Here is a 27,120-nt window from a genome sequence, read left to right on the forward strand (position 1 = left end):
ACCCCACTCCAGTATTCTTGCCTGGGAAATCTTATGGAGGAGCCTGGTGGGCTAGTGCATGGGGTCGCAGAGTTGGACACGACTGAGCTATTAACACTTTCACTTTCCCCCATTACAATCCGTGAGAGATGGAACTTGGTCCTGTTCACACTTGCAGCCCAGGGCTTACTTTGAACAAGGCTGGACCCAGTTGGCATACATAAGTATTTGTTCAGTGGGTGAAGGAATTCTAGTCTCTTTCCAGAGCCCCAGAGAAATCTGCCCTGGGGACCTCTGAAATTAGAAGCCAAAAGGACTCCACCTTCCCCACACCAAGCGTATACCTCAATCAACATGACCTCCCTGATTCCAGAATGATCCCTTGAACTCAGCTGCTTATTGTCTACAGTTGTGTTGGTTTTTCTGAGAGGGAAACTGGCTAAAAGAGGTGAAGTAACTTGTTCACAGTTGCATAGCTAAGAGCTTTGGATTTGAATCAAAGTTGATTTGAACCCAGGAAGCTGTGTCCTAAGTTCTAATTTCTTCTCCTTCTGCCACTTACTCTTTCTGGTGTTCACTTTGTTGTTATAAACTTTATAAAAACACCCTAAACTGGCATTTGAAGTCCTCTGCTTCCCTAGTTTCTTGCTGCAGGCAGAGGAAGTGACTGGTCTTTCAACAAATTTCTTGGTGCCAGAGGCCTTTTGGAATGTCCATTTTGCTATCTTCTATGGACCCTCAATTTTTATTTGCTTTACTTCAGACTGTTTCACAGAGAGCTGAGTGAGGCTAGGTACAGTAGTGAGGCTGGCCGATTTGAAGGGACACTAGATACAGCTCGGTTTTGGATGTAGGCAACAAATGCAAATGTGCAGAGAAAGGGAAAGGACAAACAACTCCCAGGAGGTGCTAGGTTTCTATGCAGATGACTGTAGGACTTCAGAAGGTGCAGAGATCAGAAAGATGAAAAATTTTTTTTCTTCCTCTAGAGTGGCACTCAGACAGGAAAGAGTTCACATCAGGAAATTTGGGCAGTGGCAGGACTAATGCAGTCCCTGGCTATGACTAGAATCTTTAATACCTGAAAAGATCTGGTGTCGTTAGTATACTCCACAGCCTGGGTGAATGGGGAAGGGTTCCAGGCATGACATAGGGTAAGTGCAGGACCCTCATTCTGGCTGCATTGAGTGCAGAAGCCACAGAGGTTCAATTCTTAACCTGGAACCTGAGCGCCACAGTTCTGTTGGTACACATTTGTCAGTCTGTTGTTGATGTGGGTGTTAGGATCCCAGGTTCTTCAAGGGGTTCCACAGCTCAGAAGTCAGCCCTTCTCCTTTTAAAGATGGGAAGACTGATGAGCTCAACCGTATTAAGGATATGCATTCATAATCTTGTTTCAATCAATACATTTCCCAGCAAGATGTCTTAAGGACGAATTGGTAATAGCATACTCCTATAGAATACTTTGGAGAAGGCAATGGCACCCCACTCCAGTACTCTTGTCTGGAAAATCCCATGGACCAAGGAGCCTGGTAGGCTGCAGTCCATGGGGTCGCTAAGAGTCGGATACAACTTAGCGACTTCCCTCTTTCACTTTCATGCATCGGAGAAGGAAATGGCAACCCACTCCAGTGTTCTTGCCTGGAGAATCCCAGGGACGGGGGAGCCTGGTGGGCTGCCATCTATGGGGTCGCACAGAGTCGGACACGACTGAAGCGACTTAGCAGCAACAGTAATCGCGTTCATCTCTTCAAGAAACACTCATCTTTGGGTCCTTGACTGAAGTGACTTAGCATAGCATAGCATAGAATACTTATGTTGCCCAGTTTACAGATTCAGGACAGCTTACTTTTTGTCAGTGGCTATTTTTTGTATGTATGTCACAGGGGCCTTCTATACCTGTGAGTTCTGGGCCTAAAACTGAGGCTGAGGCTGCAGCCTCCTAAGGAGGCTGCACACACACTTCCTAACTGTAAAGGCCTTATCAGATGCTGCTGGTAGAAGGAGCAGAGCACTGGCTGGTTGGAAGAAAATCCACAAGCTTTTCTCATGAAGCCCCGGGTAAGCATCAAACAGAGTACTAAAGGAGTCCATCTCCTTCACCTACTTTTCTGCTTCAGAAAGAAATAAAGCAAGGGCTCTTTCTTCTCTGGGCTCTGCCACCTCCCCCAGGCCTCCCCTGCCCTAGAGATCACAGACATGCACACCAGATTCCCCCTTAAATAGCTGTTTATTGGCAGTAGGCTGGAAACAGTGGAGTTAGCGTACACAGACAACACCAGGCACCAATGTCACAAGGAGGCAAGAGTGACGGGAAAGAGCAGCCTGGAGTCCCAGATGAAGCCCCTCTCTTCAAGAGTGAGTGTGGGAGGGGACGGGGCCTGGAGTGTTGAGGGGGCAGCCTTAGAACACGTTGGCTTAGTAGGCGTGGTTAGAGATGAAGAGGGATTCGCTGGCTGCAGCCCCTGCCTTACCACTTGGGGTGTACTTTCCTTGGCAGGCAAGGCTGTTGGCCTAAGAAGGGAGAGGAGCCACAGTGAGAAGGTCCCTTCTTAGAATCCGGTCCACCCCAGGACCCTGCCCGCCTCCTGCTCCATCCTTACCAAGGCTCGCTTGACGTATTCTTCCTGGGCAGCCTTCAGGTTCTCCTTCTTTCCACCCCAGGCCTTCAGGGCAGAGGCCTGCAGGGCTCGGCCATAAGAGAAGGTCAGGGCCCACGGCTTCAGCAGGGGGCACTTGTTGATGGCGTTGAGGTTGATGGATGCCTCCTCCTCACTCTGGCCTCCGGATAGGAAGGTGATACCTGTAGAATGAGGGGGTGACATGGGGGGAGGGGTTGTAGTCAAGCAACCCAGGGGACTGGAAGAAGGCCCTAGAAGCTGACCTGGAAATCAAGACCATATGGGCACAAGGATCACGGGTAAGTCCATCTACCTCCCAGAGGTCAAGATGAGGAATGGGTCTCACCAGGGACAGCGGGGGGCACTGTGCGGCGCAGTGCCGTGACAGTTGCCATGGCAATCTCCTCGTGAGAATATTTCTGGGTGCAGGCGTGGCCTGGGGTTACCATATTGGGCTTCAGCAAGGTGCCTTCCAGGTAGATGTGGTGGTCACTCAGAGCCTTGTAGACAGCAGCCAGCACCTACAGCAGGGTGGGACCGAAGTGGGGTGAGGTGGAGTTGGGGGGACGAGGGTCACCCCAGGGGCCCCGGCCCACCTCCCTAGCCCACCTCACTGCCCAGGCTGGCAGGCCACCTACCTTCTCGGTTACATACTGACAGCGTTTCAAGTCATGGTCCCCATCAGGGAGGATCTCGGGCTCCACAATGGGTACAATCCCATTCTGTGGGGTGAGGAACAGGGTAGCAGTGAGGCCTCCTAACCCAGAGCCCCACCTCCAGCCCTCCACAGCTATTCACCAAGATCTTATCTCCAGGACTCCTGGCTACACAGCCCTCCCCAATTCAAAACAGATTGGAGGAGATTAGCTGTCTCCTCAGATCCACCCACATAATCCCTATTCTGCCCTTCTGCCTGCAGAGCCCTTCATGGACCCAAGCCTGGAGCTTGGTGAGGATTCGGAGCCTTGGGATAAGCTGGCAGATGGGTGGCAGGCCAGCTGACACACTGGAATGGAATCAGGTGGGTCGTGGCCTGCTGGGGACCTACAGGCCCACCTGCTGGCAGATGCTGGCATAACGGGCCAGGACATTGGCGTTTTCCATGATGGCGAGGGAAGAAGGGGTGTGTTCCCCGATCTTCAGCACGCAACGCCACTTGGCAAAGTCAGCTCCGTCCTTCTTATACTGGGCACAGCGCTCCGAAAGCCCATCCAGCCCTGAAGAGGGGACAGAGGGGTCAGAGCTGGCCAGCGGAGGGGGCAGGTGGCTCCCACCTGGCCTGGGCACCCAGGGGGGTACCGACCAGGGTGGGCTGGTTGGTAGGGCCAGGAACTAAGCGGTTCTCACCTTGGGTGGTTGTCTCGCCATTTGTTCCTGCCAGGGGTACCACACCTTTGTCTACCTGTTGGGGTGGAGGGCAACAAGATAGGATGGGAAGTGGTCTCTGGTGCCCTTTTTTCAATCTTTGATCAGGGAACTAGATCTCACACACCGCAACTAAAGAACCCGTGTTCTGCAACGAGGATCGAAGATTCTGGGTGTTGCAACGAAGACCAAGCACAGCAGATAAATAGTATTTAAAAAACAACAACAAAAACTCTTGCTCTACAGCCTTTTTCTCCTCTGTAGCCCCACCCTGTCCCAGCTTTACTTCATCTCTCAAGTATCCTTCTGGTTTGCCAGTGTTTCACTTAGCCATGGTATCTGGTCCCAAGAGGCACACACAGAGAGCTTGAATTCTACCATTTACTAAGTGTGAGCAAAACACTTCATGGCCTTGAGCTTCTGGTTTTTCAATGATATAAACATAACCTGTGGCTTTTAAAATCACAAGGATTAAAATGCCAAGCAAGTCCCATAAGTTACTGGCTTCTTACACACAATTTGGAGGTGATCGGGGCAGACTCCACCCAAGTCTCCCCACCCAGTTCATCCCCACCCCGACCCCTGCCTGTTATCCTGGATTTCCTTGCCCCTCATCCATCTCACTGGGCTTCCCAGGTGGTGCTAGTGGTAAAGAACCCGCCTGCCAATGCAGGAGACATAAGAGACAGCAGGTTCGATCCCTGGGTGGGAAAGATCACCTGGAGGACATGATAACCCACTCCAATATTCTCGCCTGGAGAATCCCATGGACAAAGGAAGCTGTGGGCTATGGTCCATAGGACTGCAAAGAGTCGGATATGACTGAAGCGACTTAGCACACGCGCATTCATCTCACATCTCCCACCCCAAGGCCTAGCCCCCTCACCTTGATGCCCACGACGCCGCCCTTGGCTTTGATAACTTGGGGGAAGGGACGCCCATCATCAGCCTTCTGGTAGAGCGTCTCGTGGAAGAGGATGACGCCCCCGATGCAGGGATTCACGCGGTCGTCGGCGGTCAGCAGCAGTTGGCGGTAGAAGCGCCGGTTCTCCTCAGTGTTCTCAGTGCCAATGGACTGCAGTCGCTTGGCAATGCTCCCTGGAGGAAAGCATCACATGGGAATTAAAGGGGTCAGCCGCTCAACCCCACCCCCTGGGCCCTCCTCCCCCTGTGCCCTGCCCGCACCGGTGGACTCATCTGCAGCCAGGATGCCCTTGCCCGGAGCCACAATCCGGTGAGCGATGTCACAGAGCTCCTTCTTCTGCTCCGGGGTGAGTGCTGGGTATTGGTGGGGCATGGTGCCTGTCAGTTCCTGGGCGAGGAGACACATGGGGGAGGGCTAGTTAGTGGAGTCTTCCCCTGGTCTCCCAACCAGCAGGGCCCCTTGCCTGGAGGTCAGGGGAAAGGCTTCCTACCTCCCCTGCCCCACTCCCGGCAGGTCTCGGGGCACTTCCTGCCCCAGGCTCTCCCTTACACCCAACTTCCCTATAGTAGGCCTGCCTCCTGTACCTTTCCTAACTCTGTTTGTTTCTGGGTGTTACCCAGCTGAGGGTGGGGCTGTATATTGGCATCTGGCCTAAAGGAATACGCCAGAGCCATGGACAGGCAGGTCATGTGGAAGCCGGACCCTTCTGGCTTGCGCTGTGCCATGGGGGTCACCTTGCCCTGAAGCAAAACCAAACCGGAGTATTTTGGAATTAGAAGTTGTGCGGAAGGCAGCAGGCCCAACCTTCTCATCTGAAAGAAGCCAGAGAAGGGAAAAAAGCTGTGTATCAAGCCACACAGCAACCCAAGGGCCTGATCTGAGATTAGAACTCAGATCTCTCGCTGTGATACGAGTGTTCCTTCCAATCCACCTGAGATCCCAGGGCTGGCCCAGGTTCCATTGCCTCAAGGACACCCCAAGGTCAGGCTGCTCCCCCAAGGCGGGGGGGGGGGTGTTAGGAAAAAGGTGGCGGTGTGGGGTGGTCCTCGGAAGCCCAGAAAAGGGCGGCGGAGGAAACCTAGCCCGGGGGGGCGGGGGGCGCGTAGGAAAGGAGTGAGGGTTGGCCTCACTGCTCATGCAGGGTAAGACAACGTGGAGGAGAGGCAAGCGCCCCACCCCTTCCCCTGAAAATGCTCCTGTCTGCTCCGCGGCTGCAGCTGTTCCAGGCTCAGAATCAAGGTCACCCGATAAGGAAGGATAGGGAAAGTGTTAATGGGGCTTCATGCGCTGCCAAGAGGTTTCCCCTCCTGGCCAGGGGCACCGGTCTCCCAGGATAGGGACCAACCACCCGCTTTTGGGAACCCTGAGGCAGTAAATGAGCTGGCTCCCACCTCTCGATGCCTCCTAGGATCCCTGCAGAGGCAAAGGGGCCGTCATTTTTGCACCCGGAGTCCTAACAAGAAAAGGGGAGCGGGGAACGGCCCTTCATCTCGCCTGGCTTCCTTCCTCCCCGCTGTGACTCAGCGCGCGGAGCGGTTGCTGCGTTGCGCAGCAAACCCAGGGAGCTCAGGCTGGAAGAGTCGGGGAGGCCGGGCTAGGAGCAAACGTGTGGGTGGTGGCGGAGGAGGAAGATGCTGGGGCCGGGTTGGGGGGCTCCGTGCGGACCCCCGACCGCGTCTGCCCCCGGGATCCTTCGCCACGACCCCCTCCCTGACCTTCGCACGTGGCGGGGAGCGCTCACCTGGCACAGGAGAGGGGCAGGCTGGCGGGGCGCAGCGGTGGAGGGCTGGCGGAGTGGACTGAGGGAGGGAACGCGGCACTCGTCACCAGGACTCCGGTTCGGCGGCGCGTTCCAAGAGGAACGCAGCCTATTCTACTCCTGAGGCGGGGCGCGGGGGCGGGCGGGCAGGAGGTGGTGCCGGGCCTTATAAAGGCACCGCTCCGCCCCGCGCCGGGTTTTTCCCTTTGCAGGGGGCCGGAGGCGCCCCGGCGTCCAATGGCAGGCGAGGAAATGTGCGAAAGGCCGCCCCCGAAGGGCGAAGCCGGGAGGCGGCGCTTGGGCGGGGACTGTCCGGCGAGAACCCGAGCCCTTCCCCCTCGTTACCCCTCGGACGTGACTCGGGCCACATCCCGCGGGTCGCCGGGGCCCTCCCCCACTCCTCTCCTCCCCCGACCCCCCTCCCCTCCGCCTGGCGTGCTTCGGGGCGCCGTGACTCAGCCGAATTTGGGGCCCCAGAGGAGATGGGAATGGGGTGGGTTCGGAGGAAAAGCGGGTGGCAGAGCCCGAAAACAGCGAGGCTCAGCTTCCCTCCCGCAGGCCCATCGGGCGATCTGGGGCAGCCCCAGCTTCCGGAGGCACTGAGGCAGCGAGTGTCACATTGTAACCGAATCTAGGGGCCCGGGGACTGCCCGCCCGGGCGCAGGAGAGGGCGGCGCGGGCAGGCTCCCGGAGCGCGAGCCGGCAGCGGTTCCGGGTATCCCGCCCGGCGGGTATCCCCGCCGCGTCCGCGCTACATCCCGGCAGGTCCGGCTCCCGGGACCGGGAGAGCCAACGTGGCCCGCGAGTGCGCACGCGCCCGCCGCGGGAAGCCGGACCCGGCGGGAACCCGCTCGGGCCGCCAGTCGGCCCGAGCAAGTCTGGGGATATGGGGCCAGAGTGCTTGCAAAACTTCTCCCTGGCGCCGACTTCCCTCTCCAAAATCAAATCCGCCCCCTGGCTGTCTGGCTCCCACATTCTTTCCGAGCCTCCCCATCCTACCGGCCGGGTCTCCCCCTCCTAAATCTCGGAGCCTTCAGGCCAACCCCAACCCCGCTCTGTCCGACTGGCGCCCACCTGTGAGGAGGAAGCCAAAGGCGCTGGCGAGCCTGGTCAGCAGCGAGTGAGCCAGGCCCCGCCCGGACTAGGTTATAAGGCAGCTCCCGCCCTCCCCCCAACCGACCTTCTCCGGTGACCCCTGCCCTTTGCTCACCACAGATCCCCTGGCAGGGACCTATATTTAGGGAAACCTGAAGCCCCTGACATTCACGCCAGCGTGGGGCCTAAAGTGAAGGATGGGGAAGAAGCTTGTGGGCCTGCCTATTTTGGGGGTAGCGGGGAGGGCCCCCTGCCCACTCACCGGTACTTCAGAGATTTCTTCCTTGGACATCCAGACTGAGGCCCTCAACAGGCTGTCAAGAGAAGTAAATCTCTGGACAGCAATCTGTGAGGAAGGAAGGACGGGTAAGGGGATGCAGACCTGTGGCCTTCCCTGCCTCCTCCTCAGACCCCCCATCCCCTGACTCTGGGCCTCACAGGGCTGTCCTGATTCTTCAGAGGCAGAGCACACAGGCAGGCACTACAGTCACACCTCAAAATAACCAAGAGTCCATGGACAGGGTGTGCCTGGGGTAACCCTACAGATAGTCAAGGGTCAAGTTTGTCCCATGCTCTGGATGGTGAGCAGTGTCCCCCAACCTCACCTTCAAATATGATCAGTTACTTGGGGAAGGGGAGTCAAGGGCAGGGGGACCTGCTGGAGCACCAGCCCCTCTCTCTTCTGGCCCTGCCAAGGGGCTGCCGTCCTGTTGGCCAAGGGCTCTGTGAGTCCCGCTCTTCAGGGAGCCAGGCTCTCCACTGCTGGTTCCCAGGTCGGTGAGCTGGGCAGGCCATTTGTGGTTCCAATGGCCTGGAGAAAGGTGTCCTGAGTCCCCTCAGGGAACAGGGCCTGTGGCCCCTGGGGGCTGGCCGCTCCCCAAAGAGCAGGGACCCTGGATCGTCATCGGAGCTTGATCTCAAAGCAGAGGCAGTTGAGGCTCTGGCAGTCAGGAAGTTGGCACGCACAGGCACAGTCGCAGAGCGGGCAGCAGCGAGGGCAGCGAGGGGCCCAGTCCTGCGGGAGAGGAGGTGGGGTGAGGGAGGTGGGCGAGGGAAGGGCACCAAAGCCTGGAGCTGTTTCCTTTTCAAGGGAGAAGGGAACAGAGAGGCCTGGAAAGTCCCACTTGCCCAGTGGATCAGAGGGTACCATCCACCACTCCTGGGAAGAAATCAGCTCCTTGTGATGTTGAGAAATCAGCCGGGAGGCAATGTTCCTAACAACTGGAAGGAGCTGGAAGAAGTCATTTGGGGGGGAGGTCATTTCTTTTAGGCTTCCCGGTTGGCACTAGTGGTAAAGAATCCGCCTCCCAGTGCAGGAGACTCCAGAGACTTGAGTTCGATCCCTGGGTTGAGAAGAGCCCCTGGAGGGGGGCATGGCAACCCACTCCAGTATTCTTGCCTGGAGAATCCCATGGACAGAGGAGCCTGGCAGGCTATAGTCCATGGGGAAGCAGAGAGTCAGACCCGACTAAAGCAACTTAGCATGCATGCACATCCCTTCTTTCTTCCCATCTTATAGATGAGGAGACTGAGGGCCAGAGATCAGTTAGCCCTGGCCCCACACTTACGCCCCAGTGTTCAGCTCAGAGATGGTTCCACTATACCCTTATGACCCCATACAATTGCAAGTCATTAAGACAGGGAAAGCACACACACTCTATGATGAAAACCACCTGCTGGTTTTGTGGATTTCTTTCTTGGCCTGAGACCAAGCTGGCTGTCATTCACCTTCCATTTCTGAGCACCTACTCTGTGCCAGGCACAGACTGTGTCCATGAATGATTTTTAAAAGTCTTTTTAGTTTTCCTTAAAAATGGTAATTTTCCTATTTAATTTTTTTTTTTTTTACTATTTAAAAGGAGTCACATTTCTTTATCAGAACCTTGAGTAGAGGGCCTCCTTACAAAAGAGGAAATGAAGGTTCAGAGAGGGAGTGATCATGCGAAGGAATACAACTAGGGAAGGGGGCTGGGATGAGGCCAGGCCTGCCTGCTTCCAGCCCTGCGATCCTGCTTTGATCCCACTGCTTCCCAGGGCCATGAATACTAACTTCTTTCAAGATTGCTAAGACAGGGACAGTTCACCTCCTATCTCCACTGAGCTACCAGGGGACTCAGGCTCAGCAGGTGCCTGAGATACAAATGAACGTTGAATGGGTGATTCAATCAAAGCATATAAATTTTCTCTCTAGGCAGAGAAGAAGAGGGGAGGCAGAAAGTCTGCCTCTCATGGGATAGGAACAGCATGTCCTTAGAGACAGGAAGGGAGAACCGGTCTGCTCCAATCCACTCTGCTCCTGCCGTGGGACACAGATGATCTGCCACTGCTCCAGGCATGGACTGGAGTCCGGCCAAATGGCTGGAGTGGGTCACACCCAGGATGGGTGACAGAAGATTGGCTCCTTGAGGCCTGAGGCAGAGCTAGTGACAGTCACAGTTGCACAGCTCAATCAGACTCCAGGCCAAGCCAGGAATAGGGGAATGACCTTTAGAAGAGCTGAGGTTTTGGGGTGCGGTGTCAGATGACTGGTGAGATCAGATATCACTAGGGGCTCCGGTGAGGGGAGGGTGCATTGGTCCCTGCCAAAAGAATTCTCTAGGAGGAAGCAAAAGTATATCATGGCGGAGGGGAGAGAGCAAAGCGGCTTCCTTGTGTGTGATGGGGGTGTGGTTTGGGGGCGTCTCTGGGGAGTCCTGCTCTAGGCTGAAGTCAGCTCTATGGATTTTTGGAGGACTGCACCATCATTCTGTGTGCAGAACTGGGGGCTGAGAGAGGCCACACTGCCCTCACCTCAGAAAAGAGGGTATTAAAAGCATTTCTTGGCTCTGCCCCCCTGGCAGGGTTTGGCTCTAGTCATTAAGAACTAGCTAATGGATATTTTGACTCTCGCCGGCAGCCCTGTGGCTTCTGTAAGGAACCTGCTTTTCAAGCCCTTTTTAAACAAGGGCTCTGCATGACCGTTAACCCTCGTATTTATCTCGTTTTTCACTCTGATTTCTTTCACTCTGAGGTTGTAAGGGCCAGCCATCATTACTGTTTGGAGCTCGGGGTTTGAATCTAATTCAGCCCCACGCTTGGCCGATTGGTGATTTGAGCCTCATTTTTCTCATCTCTTGGAGAAGGGAATGGCAACCCACTCCAGTATTCTTGTCTGGAGAATTCCATGGACAGAAGAACCTGGCAGGCTACAGTCCATGGGGTCACAAAGAGTCAGACACTCTGAGCAATTCTCACACACACACACACTTTTCTCATCTCTGAAATGGATTTAGGAAGTAGAACACCTCCTTCACAGGGTCACTTGGGGAATCAGTGGAAGGCCTGAAGCATGGTGCCTGGCACACAGTGAGTTCTCACCAAGGGGAGCTCTTCGGGTCACAGCTCTCACCCTTGAGCAGTATGATGAGTACATATGTTGCACTCTAACCCTGCACTCTAACCCTGGTGTATTTGTCTGCCATCTAAGAACTTGCTAAAGATTCGCAAATTCCAACTCATTCCAAATCTACTGGGCATGGGGCCCAGATGCCTGGCTTTCTGTTTAAGCCTCACCCCTGCTTCTGATCACACCCGGCGCTTAAGAACCAGAGCTGTCCCAGATTGCATCATTTCTCACACTCGAATGTTAACTGCCTACATATTTCTCCCTGTCCTTTGCAGGAATGTAAGCCCCATGACGTTTGGGGCACATCTACCTTGTTTCCACCACACCCCCAGGGCCCAGCACAGTTCCTCAACAGTAACTTCAAAGTCTTTGGTAGTGTGAAGTGTCAGTCTCTCAGTTATGTCCGACTCTTTGTGACCCGGTGGACTGTAGCCTGCCAGGCTCCTCTGCCTGTGGAATTCTCCAGGCAAGAATACTGAAGTGGGTAGCCATTCCCTTTCTCCAGGGGATCTTCCCAACCCAGAGATTGAACCTGGGTCTCCTTCATTGCAGGTGGATTCTTTATTGTCTGAGCCACTAGGGAAGCCTCAACTCTGGTAAGTGGATAAATAAATGAATGAATGAATTAGGCCCTCATGACACACCTGTGAAAGATGTAGCACAGGTGAGTTTCTCCCAGAGAGAGAAAGAGAAACCTGGGTTTGTGTCTCGGCCCAGGCTTGAGGCCTGTGTGTGCCCCAATATCTACAGCTGTGGAAGAGGCAAGGGCTTTGGAATATTTGCAGTTGCTTTTGTTCCTATAAGGAAACTGAAGAATACAGAGGCCTTACTGTGCTTTGTGGAAAGACAGCCCAAGGATGGAATGACCCCACCCCACCATTCACCATTCTAGAGCCTGTCCTGGCTCTGGCAGAAGCTGGGTAGGATCAGGCCCTGCAGGTCTCCTGGCTTGGATGCCCTGCAGCCCTGGAGGGGGCAATGGGAGGAGTCAGTCCCTCCTGACAGCACACCTCATTCTCAGGGAGGAGGAGAAGCCCCTGACCACTCCCTTCCTACAGACAGAAGGTGAAGGGAGTGGGGTCCCCAGGGCAGAGAACAAGAAATCATTTTGAATTTCCTGTAAAATAGGAGGTTGGAGGACCTAGGGTCTTCTCCTTTTTCCCCTTAATCCCTGGAGCCCAAGCCCTGGGCCTCATCTCTGCGCTGCTCCTGAGAAATCAGCAGATTATATCTGAAAGAGGAGAACTCCTTGCCCTGCAATTGATTTTGAAACTCAAAACTTCTTGCAGGGATTTGCAACTGCAGTCTGCCCAAGTTCTGCTTGGTCTTTTCCCCTCACTCTTACCTCCCTAGGGAAGGTCCCCATTTCAAGGGCAGGAGCTTTGCTGTCTAAATCTCTGAGCCCAAAATAAGCATGGCCTAGGAAGGTGGTCAATGACACTTAACATCTTTAAAGCCACAAATGCAAAAACAGCCTGTCCGCTGTGACCCAGGCTTCTCCCTGAAGGTTCTGTTTCTACACACGATGGAGCAATTTGCTCTGCAAGACTGTACTGTGGAACACTGGAGAAGCAACTAAACGTCCTGCGCCAAGTTATGCCCCCTGCAAAAGGAGGATAAAAGCGTGGACGGGTAGCCAAGGTGTGATGTCAGGTTAAAAAGGGAAAGTGGCAGCTGGGAGGAAATAGTAGGTGTGGCATACATTTTGTAAAAAATATTTATTTGGTTGCACCAGGTCTTAGCTGTGGCATGTGAGATCTAGTTCTCTGACCAGGGATCGAACCCGGGCCCCCTGCATTGGGAGTGCAGTCTTAGCCACTGGACCACCAAGGAAGTCCCTGTGGCATACATTTTTACCAACAGTGAAATGCAACAGTGATAACACTGTATGTGTATTACTATATCAGGGACATACACCAAACATAGTAACCTTGGTTACAGGGCTGGCTTATAAAGTAACTTGTACTTTCTGTGTATTCCTACATGTATACTTTGTAGTCAAAAAACATAGGGTCAAAAACCCAATGTACATAGGGTTTAAAAAATACCCAGCTCTGGAGGTTGTTAATGAAGTCGCACAGTGTCTAGAACATTGTACTCACTCCAAGAACAGAAGGAGCTCTGTCTGCTTTAACTACCATTTTCAGAGGTCGAAGTATGCCCTGCATGGTATAGGTCACCTTTCTCCAGCTACTGCCCTCCTCTTTCTCCAAGAAGCTTTCATTACCAGAAAATATCTGATATGTTGTTGATGTTGTTTTCGCCTGTCTCCACCTGACCCAGAACCTGGAACTAGGCCTGGCCTAGAATAGTTGCTCCGTAATAAATTTTGTTGAACCGAAAAAAAAAGTGAATGCATTGAGAATACCGGGATCAGGACTCAGGGGCCAGGGGCCAGGAGCCAGGACGAGAACTCACAGCTTCGGCGGGCTGGGGGCAGCAGGCATCCAAGTAGCGGGCTGGGCTGGGCAGGGGGAAGTCACAGGCTTCGGCGCAGGTCTGGCAACAGTCTTGGGGCCTGGAGGCGCCTTGCTTCCTGCAGGGGGAGCTGCAGTCTGTGCAGCAGCCCTGGGCCTAGGAGAGGGCAGCGCTCAGGATCCGGGCCTGGTGGCAGGTTGGGAGGGACAGCTGAGTCTCGGTTTTGGAGAGAAGGGCCGGAGAAGTTTCAGCTGGGGACAGGAGAAGAGGGTCTCCTGGCCCAGGTGAGGGGCCGATATGGAGTATAAATGGCAAAGGTGTCTCAGGGTAAGGGCCTGCAAATAGGGGGACAAGCTGACCTCTTCCCCTGTCAGGGCCCAAACTCCAGCCCCCACCAGGCCCCTCACCAGCAGGCAGTGCCTGGTCAGCAGCACAAGACCCAACAGCAACAGATAGATGCCCACGGAGAGCACGACGATGGCCGGGATGGGGAGCAGCAGGGAGGGGCCGCTGACGGGAGCCGGGGTTGGATTCCACAGGCTAGAGGAGGCCTGGACAGCACAGGAAGAAAGGGTGACGTGGAGATGTGGAGGGGCTGTGGGGACACAGAAACACCAGGAGGGACACAGGAGGTAGCTGGGAAGCGGGAAGGAACAGCCACCATGTGGTGGGGAGAGAGTAATAGGGCTACACTGTCTGGGTCGGGAAGAGCCCCTGGAGAAGGACATAGCAACCCGCTCCAATATTCTTGCCTGGGAAATCCTATGGACAGAGGGGCCTGGCGGGCTACAATTCATGGGGTTGCAAAGAGTCAGACACGATAGCAACTAACATCTTCATCTTCGTCTTGTCCCCAATCCTGCCTTGTCTCTTGTCATCCCCATTTCAGCACTATCAGAGACCTGTTGGTCATTCTAGACTTTTCCAAGACTTATCGCTCTTCCTTTCAGAATGCCTCTCCAAACAGACCTCTTGTCTCTGTTTCCCTTGGACTACTCTACCACCCCTCAGCCCACAGTACTGGCCTCTGTCTTGCACTCTGAAGTTGTGCCCCTTTCCATATCAGCTGTCCTTGAGTATCCCTCCCTCCCTGATAGTCCATCAGTGGCTCCCACTGACTCGGTCCAAACTTCTTATCTCCGCGACAAAGGCTCTAGTCTAGCCTTGCCTGCCTCTCCCTCTGTCCCCCATTATACTCCAGCCATACTGCAGTCCTGACAATTCCCTGGCCTCTCTTTCACATCCACGTCTCTGCCCATGCTGTTCCTTCTTCCTGGGATGCTTTTCCTCCTTGATTTCCTAACTCATCTTGTCAGAGTGTGGCGTGCCCTGCCTTGGCAAGGCCACCCCTGCACTCTCTTTCTGTCTCACAGCTCTTGTCCTGAGCTGGAAGGGTCTATGTTGGGTAAAGAGCTCCAATCCTGGCGCCAAGGAAGGCAAAGTCAAGGTAAGTTAGGGGTGCCGAGGGGGCCGCGCCAGAGAAGGGTACGGGGCCTAAGACTCACGTCCATGGGGCAGGACACCGCCGGTCAGTCCAGCAGCTGCAGAGGAGAGAAAGTCTTGGGCCTCAGTGACTGAGAGGGGCCATTGGGCTCGGGTGCCCGTTCTCCTCCTCCCATTTCCCGTTTGGGGAAACTGAGGCCCAACGATGGTCTCTGGCCCAAACAGTGAGGATCGGGGGGTACGGGGCAGCGCCTTCTTCGAAGGCCCCAGCCCGACCCTCCGTTTTTCCCTAAACTCCGGGCTCCCTCCACCGACCTAACCCCATCACCTGCGCCCTTGGGGCCACAGGCAGTTCACGGATTCCGCGTTTTTCCCGCTCCAATCCGCCGCGGCGGCTGCACCGCCCAGAGGCCTCCCGCCGCTTCTCGCTGTTGCCATGGAGATGAGAGCACCGCTCCTACGGCGGCCGCCCAGACCCAACATTCCTTCTCCGCGCCTCGCTTCCCTCTTCCTGTCTGTGGGCACCAGTTCTTTTTAGTAGCGATCCGCTGGGCTTTCCCTCACTTACTGAGTAGAAGGGGCGAGTTCCCGCCGCTACCCGCCTGGCTCAGATCCACATCGTGTGCTGGGTCCTGCGGCGCCACAAAGGCCAGACTGAACCCCCGGGCTATGCCGCCGACTGGCTGTGTGACTTCGGCCAAGTCACCGCGCCTCGCTGAGTCCATTTTCTTCTCTGTATAACAAGGAAACGCCTGCCTCCCAGGGGTATTGTTAAAATCATAGCTACCTCTTAATGGCATAGAATTATCCTCAATATTTTTTCAACCCGACCCCCGATCTTTATTGACAGTGCCCAAATTTAAGATTCATCATCTGATCTCTTCACCCTTCATATCACCATCAGGGTGATTTCCTCCCATCCAGGTCAGATCTTGTGCCTTTTGAATTTTTAACCCCCCAAAGGGTTTCCCACTGACTCCAGGGTAAAGCCCAAACGCTTTAGCCCACTGTCCACACCATCCACTCTAGGTACCGCCTATCTTCGGTTTATTTACTTATTTATTTGGTTCCACGAGGTCTTAGTTGGACAGCTGCATGTGAGATCTAGTTCCCTGACCAGGGATGGAACCTGGGCCCCCTGTATTGGGAGTACAGGAGTCTTAGCCACCAGACCGCCAGAGAAGGCCCCTGTTGTTATTGTCTAGTCCCTAAGTTGTAGCCAACTCTTTTGCCACCCCATGGACTGTAGCTCACCAGGCTCCTCTCCATGGGATTTTCTAGACAAGAATACTGGAGTGCATCGCCATTTCCTTCTCTAGGGGATCTTCCTGACTCAGGGATCTAACCAGCCTCTCCTGCTTGGCAGGTGGATTCTTTACCACTGAGCCACCTTGGTTTATTCATTCATGATGTATCCAACAGGGTCCCAAGCACTGCTCTAGGCTTTGGGACCCTAGCAGAGACTAAGGCAGACAAATTTCCAGCCCTGGTGTTGCTTATTTCCACTGATCAGATCTTTGTAAACAAAATTGTTTTGTGTCCCATCAGCTCATTCATGTTTCCATCATAAGGCCTGCTCAAGGTTCCTGAACCGGTGTATAGGGTTTCACAGCCGCTATTCCCTCTGCATAGAACACCCTTCCCTTGTCTCCCCCACCCAATTCCCCTATCACCAACTACTAACACCCTCATCCTTTGAACCCCTGCTCAGTTTTGCCTCAGGGTGGGCTTCCTGCCTGCCTTAGGCAAAGGTGACTGCTTTGGGTACCATATACAGACACGGCTGTTCTAGCACTTATCACAAGGTATTGAAATTCATTTTACTGCCTGGATCCTCAGTTAAGACTGCAAGTGCCTGGGTCTGATTCACCTTCATATCCCAAGCCTAGCATTTAGTTTGGCTCTGGGGGGGGGGCCCCCACTGAGTACTTACTGATTCTGTGAATGAATAGGATCCAACCAATCAGGTAATGTTTTCCAGATGCCCTGTTCCCTTGGCTCTTCAGGCACTTTGACCTCCCACTTTCTTGCTGACCTTTTTGATTCTCCACACATATGCTGTGCATATGCACACACACACGCACACTCATGTAAGCACACCTCCCTCAAAGAGGCCTCAGAGCTCACCTTTGGTTACTACATCCTGGCACGTTCCCCTGAAAGCAACACAGTAAGCCTACTTCTGCGCACAGTCTCTGCCCCGGTATACCTCATCGTGACTGCTGCCTGAGGAGCTCCCTGTACCAGGAGGCAGCCGCAGAAATGGCCAGGGCCGGGACTTCCCTAGTGGTCCAATGGCTAAGACTCTGAGCTCCCAATGCAGGGAGTCTGGGTTTGATCCCTGGTCAGGGAACTAGATCCCACATGCAGCAAGGAAGAGTTCATATATCACAACTAAAGATCCTGAATGCTGCAACTAAGATTGAAGATCCCACATGCCACATCTGAGACCTGGTGCAGCCAAATAAATAAATATAGTTTTTAAAGGAACTTCCCTGGCAGTCCAGCGATTGGGACTTTGCCTTCCAATGCAGAGTACACAGGTTCAGTGCTTAGTTAGGGCACTAAGATCCCACCTGCCTGTTGGTCAAAGTGCCAAAACATAAGACAGAAAAACAATATTGCAACATATTCAATAATGACTTTTTAAAAAATGACCCACATCCAAAAATTTTGAAAAAAAAAAAAGAAAGAAAAGAAAGAAAAGGAAATTGCCAGGGTAGAGACCTCCCTGGTGGCCTAGTGGCTAAGACTCCAAGCTCCCAATGCAGGGGGCTGGGTTTGATCCCAGCTCAGGGAACTAGATTCCACATGCTATAAACTAAAGATCTCTCATGCCACAACTAAGACCCAGCAGCCAAATAAATAAATATTTTAAAAAGAGAGAGGCTTCCCTGGCAGTCCAGCGGCTGGGACTTTGCCTTCCAATACAGGGTGTGTGTGAAATCACCAGGGTCTGCATCCCTGGTTCCCAGGCCTCCCCTTACCCCTCGACCACACTGAGAAGGTCCCACTGGCTCTGCCACCCCAGCCCACTCAGAGGGAGCTTCAAGCCCGGAAAACCCGAGTCTAGCTGTTCCCAGTGTCACTTCTGTTGAATCTAAGTCTGGGTCAGACTGCCTGCTTAGGGCTGTCTTCTCGTCTGCCCCTATCTTTGCAGAATCCTGAGACCCAAGATGAAACCAGGTCCCACCTCAGACCAGGAAAGGGCTTCAGGTGACACAGGGCCCTGCCCTTCCTTCACTCCTGCCAACAGAGAGACGTCAGCCTTGGCAAGACCTCTGGACGCATCCATGGGCTGCAGTGGCCAAACTCGCCATGGATGGTATTCTGTTCCTACCACGGGCGCATACATGATGCAGGAGGGTGCACAGGGCACCAGGTCTGCTCTTTGCAAGGCAAGCCAGGAGGAGGAGGATGAATGCACCCGTTTGCCAGGGCCCCACTTCTACCCACATCACACCATTCACTGGAGGCAGGGAGAAACTGACTTCACAATAGCCAAATAGCCATAAGACCTCCCTTTACCTAAAGCTCAAAGCTGGCAATGTCAGATAGTCTCACCTGTAGTTTTACACGGGCCCTGGGAAAGAGTAAAAGATTGTGTCCTTCCATTCACCGTAGGGTGGGTGGGGGACCCCCAGATGCAGAGAAAACCCAGACGAAGAAAGACACCTCTGCAGACCTGGGCTTGGATGTGGGAAGGGAACCTGGCAGTTCCGATTTTTATCTAATACTTTCAACTCCCTCCTCTGGACATCAGATAATATTGCTTCCCAGAGATGAATAAGGGGTTCATCAACCTTCTCATTACGAAAATGAAAGATCTATGCTTAATTACTTCTTATCACTGAGGGAATAAGAAGCTGAGCTGAATTAGAACATCAATAGAGGCCTCTTCACAGACTTGGTCTTCTTTCATCCTAACAGTAAAATGAAAGTGGAAGAAACTATCATTTCCAAAGTTTCTAATGTTACAGATAGAAACAAATTAGGACTCACTTGAAAAGAAATTTTAGAACCAGGCAAGATATAGGTTTGAATTCTAGTTATGCCTCCATGTGTCTGTGTGACCTTGGGAGAGTTAAAGTTGACTTCCCCAAACCTCAGTCTTCCCCTGGCAAATAGGGATTATGTAAGAAACTGACAGGGTTCATTGTGATGATTAGAAGACAAGTATGTAGAGCAACTGCTACAGAAGAGGGCTCAAAAAAAACCCAAAACAGAACAGGGGGACTCCCCTGGCGATCCAGCAGTTAAGACTCCACACTTCCACTGCTAGAGGCACAAGTTCGATACCTGGTCAGGGAACTAAGATCCTGCATGCTGCAAGGTGTGTGCATAAATACATAAATAAGTGAACAACAGAACCATTAATGACTGCCATGGTGAATATTTACAGTGCCACACTGGACTGTGTTTACACACATCTCATTCAGTCATCCCAGAGCCCTGTGTAGAGTTCTGCTCTTGTCCTCATTTTACAGATAAGAAGCCTGAGGCTCAGAGGAGTTCAATCACTCACATAAGTTCTCCTGGTTAGTGAGTGACAGAACTAAGATTTGAGCCCAGGCAATGGGACTCTGGGTATTCAACTGAAGCTCAGAGAGGTTCTGACACTTGATGAAGGTCACACAGCCAACTTCATGAGAGGGAAAAAGGGTCTGGAGGCTTGATTTTCTCACTTCACCTCATCTGTTGTGCCCTTTTCTATTAGACAGATGAAGACTGGGACTGAACTTGCCTGAAACTAACTTGGGACAGATACCCAAAAAAAGCACTAAATAATAAATGATCTGGCATGCTGGCCAGGACGCACCCCAGAGCACAGGAGGGGGAATTGAACCCTTTCCTGGGTATCATGTGGGAAACAAGCCACTTCTGGCCGCTTATCGTTTACTTATTCACAGGCTTTGATGATAATCACACCTGCACACCTCCGCAGGGCCGAGGCGGCACAGCACCCAGGCAAAGAAGATGTGCAAGTCAGCATCTGGACTTAAAGGAGGCTGAGAGAGCGGGCAAACGGTAAACTCCAGGTCCAGGGTGAATTGTGTGACAAGTGTGTGAGGTCCCCTTGGGGGGTGAGAGACTCACCTGAGGGGCCAGGCTGGGGCAGGAAAGCTGCGGCCAAAGTCGTCGGAGCCTTGATGGGCACGGTGGCAGTGCCACCCCTCGCTGCCCTTCTCCCTGCGGGCACTGCCAGCTTCCCTCCAGAGGCACTGGTAGCTTGGGACTGCACCCCCAGCCTGGACTGGCTGGTGTGTCGGCCTTCCTCCTGGGTATGTTCAGACACTCCTGAAACGCCCAGACAGGGGATCAGGGTGTGTGGAATGCATCCCATCTTGGGTTTATTTTAGATCAAGGGTCCCCAACCCCTGGGCCACCGACTAGGTACTTCCTGTCAAATCAATGATGGCATTAGATTAGAAATATTGTGCACAAACATATAATGAGCTTGAATCATCCTGAAACCACCCCGCACCCCTCTAACCCACCCTATCCACCCCCCGCAACCCACCCTCCCCACCCCACCCCCAACCCCCTTGTCATTGGAATAATTGTCTTCGGCCAAACCGGCCCCTGATGCCAAAAAGTTTGGGGACTGCTGTTTTAGATGGTACACCCGTCAGAAAGAAAGCATGTGTGCACAGGCACACACACACACACACACTCACCTGAAAGCCATTCTCTTTCCAGTTCTCTTTCAACACATCTGATTATTTCAGGACAAAGTCTCCTTTTGCTGCCAGAAGCCCTTTAACACCTCTCTATCCTTGCTTGTCTTGTCTTGTCTTTAACAAAGAGAGAGAAGGCCTCCGGCTCACAATTCTGAGCGTGGGATGATATCTAGCGAGAATGTAAGAACAAGTTTTTTCATTTTATTTTGTTGACCTTATTTACAACAAGTGATATTGGTTTTCAGTTTTTTCAGTACTGATAAAATATTTCCTTTCAACAGACATGGTTAAAAAAGTAGGTATTCTGGAACCCAGACTTTTGGTTCAAATCCAGCATTGCCACTTCTGACCTGTGTGACCTTGAGCAGGACACACAACCTCTCTGTGCCTCGATTCCCTCATCTGGAAAAGGAAATTAATAATGACATCTCCCATGGGACTTCCCTGGTGGTCTAGTGGTTAAGACTTCACCTTCCAATGCAGGGGGTGAGGGTCGGATCCCTGGTCGGGGAGCTAAGATTCCATGTCTTGTGGCCAAAAAAAAGCAAAACATAAGACAGAAACAACATTGTCACAAATTCAATAAACACTTAAAAATATTCCATATAAAAAATAAAAAAAATAGTATCTCCTTCTTGGGTTATTGTAAGGATTATATTAGTTAAAATATGCGAAGGGCATAGATTAGTGCCTGACATCTGGTATATACTCTGTGTGTGTGTTAGTCACTCAGTCGTGTCCAACTCTTTGCAACCCCATGGACTATAGCCCACCAGGCTCCTCTGTCCATGTAATTCCCCAGGCAACAATACTGGAGTAGGTAGCCAGTATAAATGTTTGTTATTATTAGCTTATATGTGGGGGAGGACCTGAGGTTTAATGAACACTTCTTTGGAAATTCCACCATTTTCCACCTGAGGAAGTGAAGCCTTGGAGAAGATGATTAAGCAGCTGAGCAAGGATCTGGGTTGGTCTCTGGATTCCCAACCCATTTACCAGCCATCTCAATCTTCAATAATTAATATCATCTTGCAGCCTCAGCTTATTCATGGGCAGAGGGGGACTAGTACAATCTCACTGGATGTTGGGATGCTGTGTGTACAGTTGGTTCAGAAAATGAGTTGCTATGATTATCTCCTTGAGAGTCCCTTGGACCGCAAGGAGATCAAACTAGTCAACCTTAAAGGAAATCAGTCCTGAATATTCACCAGAAGGACCGATGCTGAAGCTGAAGCTCCAATACTTTGGTCACCTGATGAGAAGAACTGACTCATTGGAAAAGACCCTGATGCTGGGAAAGATTGAAGGCAGGACAACAAAGGATGACAAAGGGATGACAAAGGATGAGATGGCTGGATGGAACAACAACAAATAGAGTATATCCATGTTATCAGAAGTTCATGAAAAATGGTCATTATGAAACAGAATGTCTAAAAAAGGATAGGGGAGCAATAGTGAAAAGAAGTTGAGAAATATTGCCCTTAACCAGCAACTCGAGTTGCTACTCATAAGTGGGTTGTGAAATAGGCTTAATGGGTCATGATAAGTATTTGGGGAGATAAAAAATGATAAAAAGGGAAAATGATACAATACAGTGTGCCCTGCACATAATCAGAATCTGAAAGTATTGTGAGAAAGTGTGGCATGTGTGTGTATGTGCTGAGTCATGAAATGTGTCTCTCTGTAAAAAAAATGGTGAAAGCCATTGCTCTAAACCACGGTTTTTCTTTTTCTCCCCTCCTTACTTATCTCTCTCAGGCAAGCCCATGCAGCCTTGGACTGTTTTACTCTGAACAGGAAGAACCTGATAAGGAAAGAAATGTGGAAGAGAATGCCCAGATTCCAGTGAAACTAGGGCCCGACCTTTACCAGCTCATGGACTCTCCCCTTCCTCAGTCTATTTCAGAGTAAGCCCATGGCTGCAGAGAGCAATGACTGGCCCTCCGCACCAGAGGGGAAAATGGCTTTCTCTTCACTGCCTCCCCTAATATTCCTCCCTCTGCCTCCCTTGCCTTCTTTCCTTTCTGCTCCCACCTTGGAGGGTAGCAGTCCTGTTGACCAGGGTCTGAGTCCCAGAGCTGCCATTTACTGTGCAATCCCAGAACAATCATCTAACTTCTCTGAGCCTCAGTCCTCTCAGCTATAAAATGGGGGAAATTATTCAAAAGACTGCAGTGATGCTTAAATGGGATAAAGCATATTAGTATTTTAGTGCCTTGTGTTCAGTGAGTGCCCATGTAGCTGACAGGCTCTGAACCCAGGTTATCCATGTTATCTCTATTTAATCCTTGAAATGAGCTTACACAGGAACAGAGAAGGTGACAGGGCAGACTTGCGTCAGGCTATCTGGTTTCAAACCTCAGTTCTGTATCTTTTCACATAGTTCTTTCTTTGTGACTGCAGTGTGTCCCTTTTTAAAAAGGTGCTTTCCTCATAACCCCACATAATGATTTCAGTTTACATTATTACATTGGCCAGCTGGGAAATATAGTCTTTTAAATAAGCACACTTCAGTCTCCAGCAAAATAAGATGTTAAAGATGGATACCGGTTATGCAACCAGAGTCTCATCTTAAACAGTTTTATCTCGCTCTTGATTTAACCTGTAATTTTCAAAGGCCCATCCAGAAGAGAAAATATGGAGTAAACAAGTAAGAACTGTTAGCAGAGATACGCTCTGAAAATGTGGATGATATGTCTAAATTGTATTCAGTGATATTTTGTTCCCTTTTTCTCTTAACCTTTCAGTTTCTTTAGGAAAATGAGTTTATGAGTTTTCTATATCCATTTAACATGAGAGAGATCAATACATTCAGAAAATATGGTTGGAAAAAACCGTATTGCATAACCTTGGAAAAGGCACCAATTCTCTCCATGCCTCTGTTTCCTCACCTGTAAAATGGGTACAATAATACTCCCCATCTGCAACGTTGTTTTGAAAAAATGACTTAATATTGCTAAACACTCAGATCAGTGTCTGTATAATTAGCATTTAATGAGCTGGCATTGTTATTATCCTAACTTCACAGATGAAAAAATTGAGGCCCACAGAGTTAGCCAACCATCACTCAGGGAATGGAAGAGCCTAAATTTGTTCAACGTTTTAAAAATTCTAGGAATTTCCCAGGCAGTCCAGTGGTTAAGACTCCGTTCTTCCATTGCAAGGGGTAAGGGTTCCATCCCTGGTAGGAAACTAAGATTCCACATGTCTCTGGGCACCATTAAAAAAAAAAAATCCAGTTGGCCTTAAAATGCACATAGGAGGTTTATGTGTAAATGCCCACGATCTATATAAGGGCATTCCCAACCCCTCAGAAGGCTCCCTGAGGTCTCCTCTCAGTACCTCCCACCAAGTTAAACGCTGTTCAGATTTTTCACGGAAGTTATTTGCCCGTTTGCAACTTTGTCCAAATGGAGCCAAACAGTATGTTTCTTTTATTATCCATTATCCATGGACTCTGAATTTGAAATTCAGATAGTCCCACCCTAGGACCTGCCGTCTTAACTGTTATCCTATACCACCTTTAAAGCACTGACTGTTTGGGCTGCTCTCATTTCCCCCACCTCCTCTTCCCGTCTCCTCGTTCAGCTCTACCCCTGAATCCTAGCTGTCCTTCAAGCCATCAACGAATTCTAATTCATCTGTTCTCTGTTGGACGGCTTCCCCCCCTCTGCCCCGCCCCTAAGCAGGCCCCTCTGCCATGAAGCATACGATAGGGCACACGTGTCAAGAAGTGGGCCAATAGGAAGATGGCATTTTCCAAACCGTCCACCAGTCCACCAATAGGAAGGTGATGTTCCCTCCCTCTCCAACTGCCTCTGTAGAACTGCCTCCACCTCGTGCCCTTGCAGTTTGACGCCTTCCTTGTATCCTGAAAGGGTCCCCTCAAAGCTGCTTAAGGGGTGCAGGATGGCAGGCCCTTAACTCTCCTCATCCCTCCTGGGCCTTTCCCACCCCTCCCTTCCCTAGAGTGGATGGGAGGAGAGGCTTTTCCAGACAAAAATAACATATATGTGAATGTATTCAAAGGTTTTCCTATTGTTTGTTTTCTTTTTAAATGGGATAATACTTGGAGTTTTCCTTTTAAAAGAACTATTTTTTTTTCTAATTTCAGTTATCTTTACAGTTTAAACACTCGCCTCCTCATTTTTTTTTGTTTTTTTCTGATTTCTGAGTGCAGATGAGAGTCACTAGTCTCCCTCTCTAGCCTCCACCTTGCCCCTCCCAGGTGAGGACCTAGGAGAGGGGAGAGGAGACACAAAGAGGTTAGGGTGGGAGGATAGAGCTTGGATGGGGTGAATTAAGAAATCGCAGGCAGGCACTTAGAATTGAAAGGGAAAGAAGGAATTTTAAGGTGTGAAATGGACTGGGAGGTATAAACCAGCTTCTTTGATCACAAGGAACATAAATTAATGGAACTGGATTGATAAGACAAACTTAGGATGTCCAGTTGTTCAAGGATGAGGCATATTTAAAGTGCAATAAGGATCTCAGATCAGGAAAGAGCTATGCCTGATGGAGTTTGATGGTTACAGAAAAATGCATCCTATACACCATTGAATTATAGGGATTGGCGGGAGCGTGGTCTGTGAGTCTAAGGGACAATGTGCTGAGGTGTTCTCCCAGTCATCTTACCTTCTCTACCCCCAGACAGGCATGCCTCTGCTCTTTGTACTGGGCTGTGTCTTCTTCCCGCTGAGCTTTGCTGTCCTCTGCTGGGGTCTGCAGAACCATTCCAACCTGCGGATGGAGAAACAAGAGGCTGTTTTGGTGGCATCCAAGTAAGAGGGCAGGGTGAGGACATCCTTCCTGGGGCCAGGGCTGAAGAAGCTGGTCTCCTACTTCCAGGAAGAGTTAGTGATGAGAGCATTAGCAGACTGTGTGTGTATGTGAGGGTGGCTGGGTGGGGGTATAGAATCAAAAGACACTCTCTATGGGATCTCTGGTTTCCCAGGTGGTTCAGTGGTAAAGAATCCGCCTGCCAATTCAGGAGATGCAGGAGACTAGGGTTCCAACCTTGGGTCAGGAAGTCTCCTGGAGAAGGGAATAGCATCCCACTCCAGTATTCTTGCCAGGATAATCCCATGGACAGAGGAGCCTGGTGGGCTACAGTCCATGGGGTCACCAAGGAGTCTGACACAACTTATCCACTAAATAGCAACAACAATGGGATCTCTTGCAAGCCACTTAACTTCTCTGAACTTCAGAGTCCCCATTAGTAAATGGATTTAACAAGAATACTCACCTGCCATTCCTCATGGAATGTTGTGTGAGGGTAAGGTGAATTCACATCTATAGAATAGGGCTAGGGAGTCCAGTGATTAGGCTTCAGTGCTCTCATTGCCAGGGGCCTGGGTTCCATCCCCAATCAGGGAACTGGGATCTCATAAGCTGAGCCACCTGGGAAGCCCTACATGGCCAAAATAAAATAAAAATAGTTGTTGCAAACTCCTTCAAGTGACACAAGAGATATAGGCTCTGTGCGGACTGCTTGAGTCAGAGGACTACGTTTATCCCAACGGGGGCAGCAACTGCTCAGCTCCAGCCAAGCATCATGGAATTAAAGGGTGGCCCCAGTGTTGTCTGATCTTCTCATTTTTTCTTAAAAGTTGAACTTTTATGTGAAATCTTAATTTTGTAATTTTATGATTATTCCTGGGTCAGGAAGATCCCCTGGAGGATGGCATAGCAACTTACTCCACTATTCTTCCCTGGAGAATCCCATGGACAGAGGTGCCTGGCAGGCTACAGTCCATAGGGTCCAAAGAGTTGGGCATGATTGAAGTGACCTAGCACGCATGCGCACTGCAAATTTATGGTCTATCTGACAAAGATTAGTAAAACACTGGCAAACTATCCCCAAACCTTAGGGAGGAGGAGGAGCTGACAGAAGGCATAACTTATAAATGCCTAGGTGTCTGAAAGATTAAAAAAAAAAAAAGAATCCCTACCTGTTTTAATCTCTGCTATCCAAAGTGAAGCCACAGCCCCTTCACCAGGTCTGTGCTCCTCGACCCAGTAGTCAGAGTGGCTTGCTGTCACCCGTCCTCGTCCCAACGCAGCACCATCCTGAAGCTTTGCCCATCCTTTGGCTCTGGCCCTATGCAAACATGGGTTTGAAAGCCAGCTTTGCCAATTCTCATAGCTGTATTATCTTGGGCAACTTTTTTGTCATCTTCCTTTTTTTTTCTTAAATGTCTAAACCTCAGTTTCTTGTTTATAATATAGACAAAGATGCTATAATCTGAGAAGGTTAAATAAGAATAAACATAAACCACTTCACCCCATGCCCAGTACGTAGTAAACACTCAGGAAGTTGGGTCCCTTTTTCCTTTAAGTGAAGCGCTGAAGCCAGGAAGCTAGGTCCACTGTTGCCTCTGAACTCCTGCTGCCTAAGGCCAGAGACCTCCCAGGGTCTGTTTCCACAGCACGCCACTAGAGGGCAACAC

At 51.3% G+C, this 27,120-nt stretch overlaps 2 protein-coding genes and 1 long non-coding RNA gene across 10 annotated transcripts; all 3 read right to left on the bottom strand.

Annotated features, from left to right (window-relative positions):
- Positions 1-2,190: 2,190 nt before the first annotated feature.
- ALDOA (aldolase, fructose-bisphosphate A) lies at positions 2,191-8,084 on the bottom strand. 5 transcript variants are annotated; one of them, XM_069569917.1, is made up of 10 exons: positions 7,724-7,776; positions 6,282-6,343; positions 5,151-5,277; positions 4,852-5,063; positions 3,948-4,002; positions 3,657-3,817; positions 3,239-3,322; positions 2,947-3,121; positions 2,583-2,782; positions 2,191-2,493 (listed from the first exon to the last, which is right to left on the bottom strand). In XM_069569917.1, exons 3-10 carry the CDS (start codon positions 5,260-5,262, stop codon positions 2,398-2,400), a joined length of 1,095 nt encoding a protein of 364 aa, XP_069426018.1. In that variant the 5' UTR covers positions 5,263-5,277; positions 6,282-6,343; positions 7,724-7,776; the 3' UTR covers positions 2,191-2,397. The 5 variants fall into 5 exon arrangements, with proteins under 5 accessions (XP_069426018.1, XP_069426017.1, XP_069426013.1 ...); XM_069569916.1 differs by lacking the exon at positions 7,724-7,776 and adding an exon at positions 6,632-6,793; XM_069569912.1 differs by lacking the exons at positions 6,282-6,343; positions 7,724-7,776 and adding an exon at positions 8,007-8,084.
- Positions 8,085-8,645: 561 nt separating this feature from the next.
- Positions 8,646-15,415, bottom strand: LOC138428951 (uncharacterized). Of its 4 annotated transcripts, none has more exons than XM_069569919.1 (5): positions 15,306-15,415; positions 15,053-15,088; positions 13,955-14,098; positions 13,548-13,703; positions 8,646-8,759 (listed from the first exon to the last, which is right to left on the bottom strand). In XM_069569919.1, the coding sequence occupies exons 2-5, from the start codon at positions 15,056-15,058 to the stop codon at positions 8,646-8,648; spliced, it is 420 nt and encodes a 139-aa protein (XP_069426020.1). In that variant the 5' UTR covers positions 15,059-15,088; positions 15,306-15,415. The 4 variants fall into 4 exon arrangements, with proteins under 4 accessions (XP_069426020.1, XP_069426021.1, XP_069426023.1 ...); XM_069569920.1 differs by having other exon boundaries at positions 15,319-15,406; XM_069569922.1 differs by lacking the exon at positions 13,955-14,098 and having other exon boundaries at positions 15,319-15,406.
- Positions 15,416-20,316: 4,901 nt separating this feature from the next.
- On the bottom strand, positions 20,317-26,827 carry LOC138428953 (uncharacterized). Its single transcript, XR_011252631.1, has 5 exons — positions 26,623-26,827; positions 25,917-26,081; positions 25,307-25,411; positions 20,669-20,840; positions 20,317-20,391 (listed from the first exon to the last, which is right to left on the bottom strand). It is a non-coding gene; the product is annotated as an uncharacterized lncRNA (long non-coding RNA).
- Positions 26,828-27,120: the final 293 nt, after the last annotated feature.

Source organism: Ovis canadensis, chromosome 24 (genome assembly GCF_042477335.2).
Source record: "Ovis canadensis isolate MfBH-ARS-UI-01 breed Bighorn chromosome 24, ARS-UI_OviCan_v2, whole genome shotgun sequence".
Classification (NCBI taxonomy): Eukaryota; Metazoa; Chordata; class Mammalia; order Artiodactyla; family Bovidae; genus Ovis; species Ovis canadensis.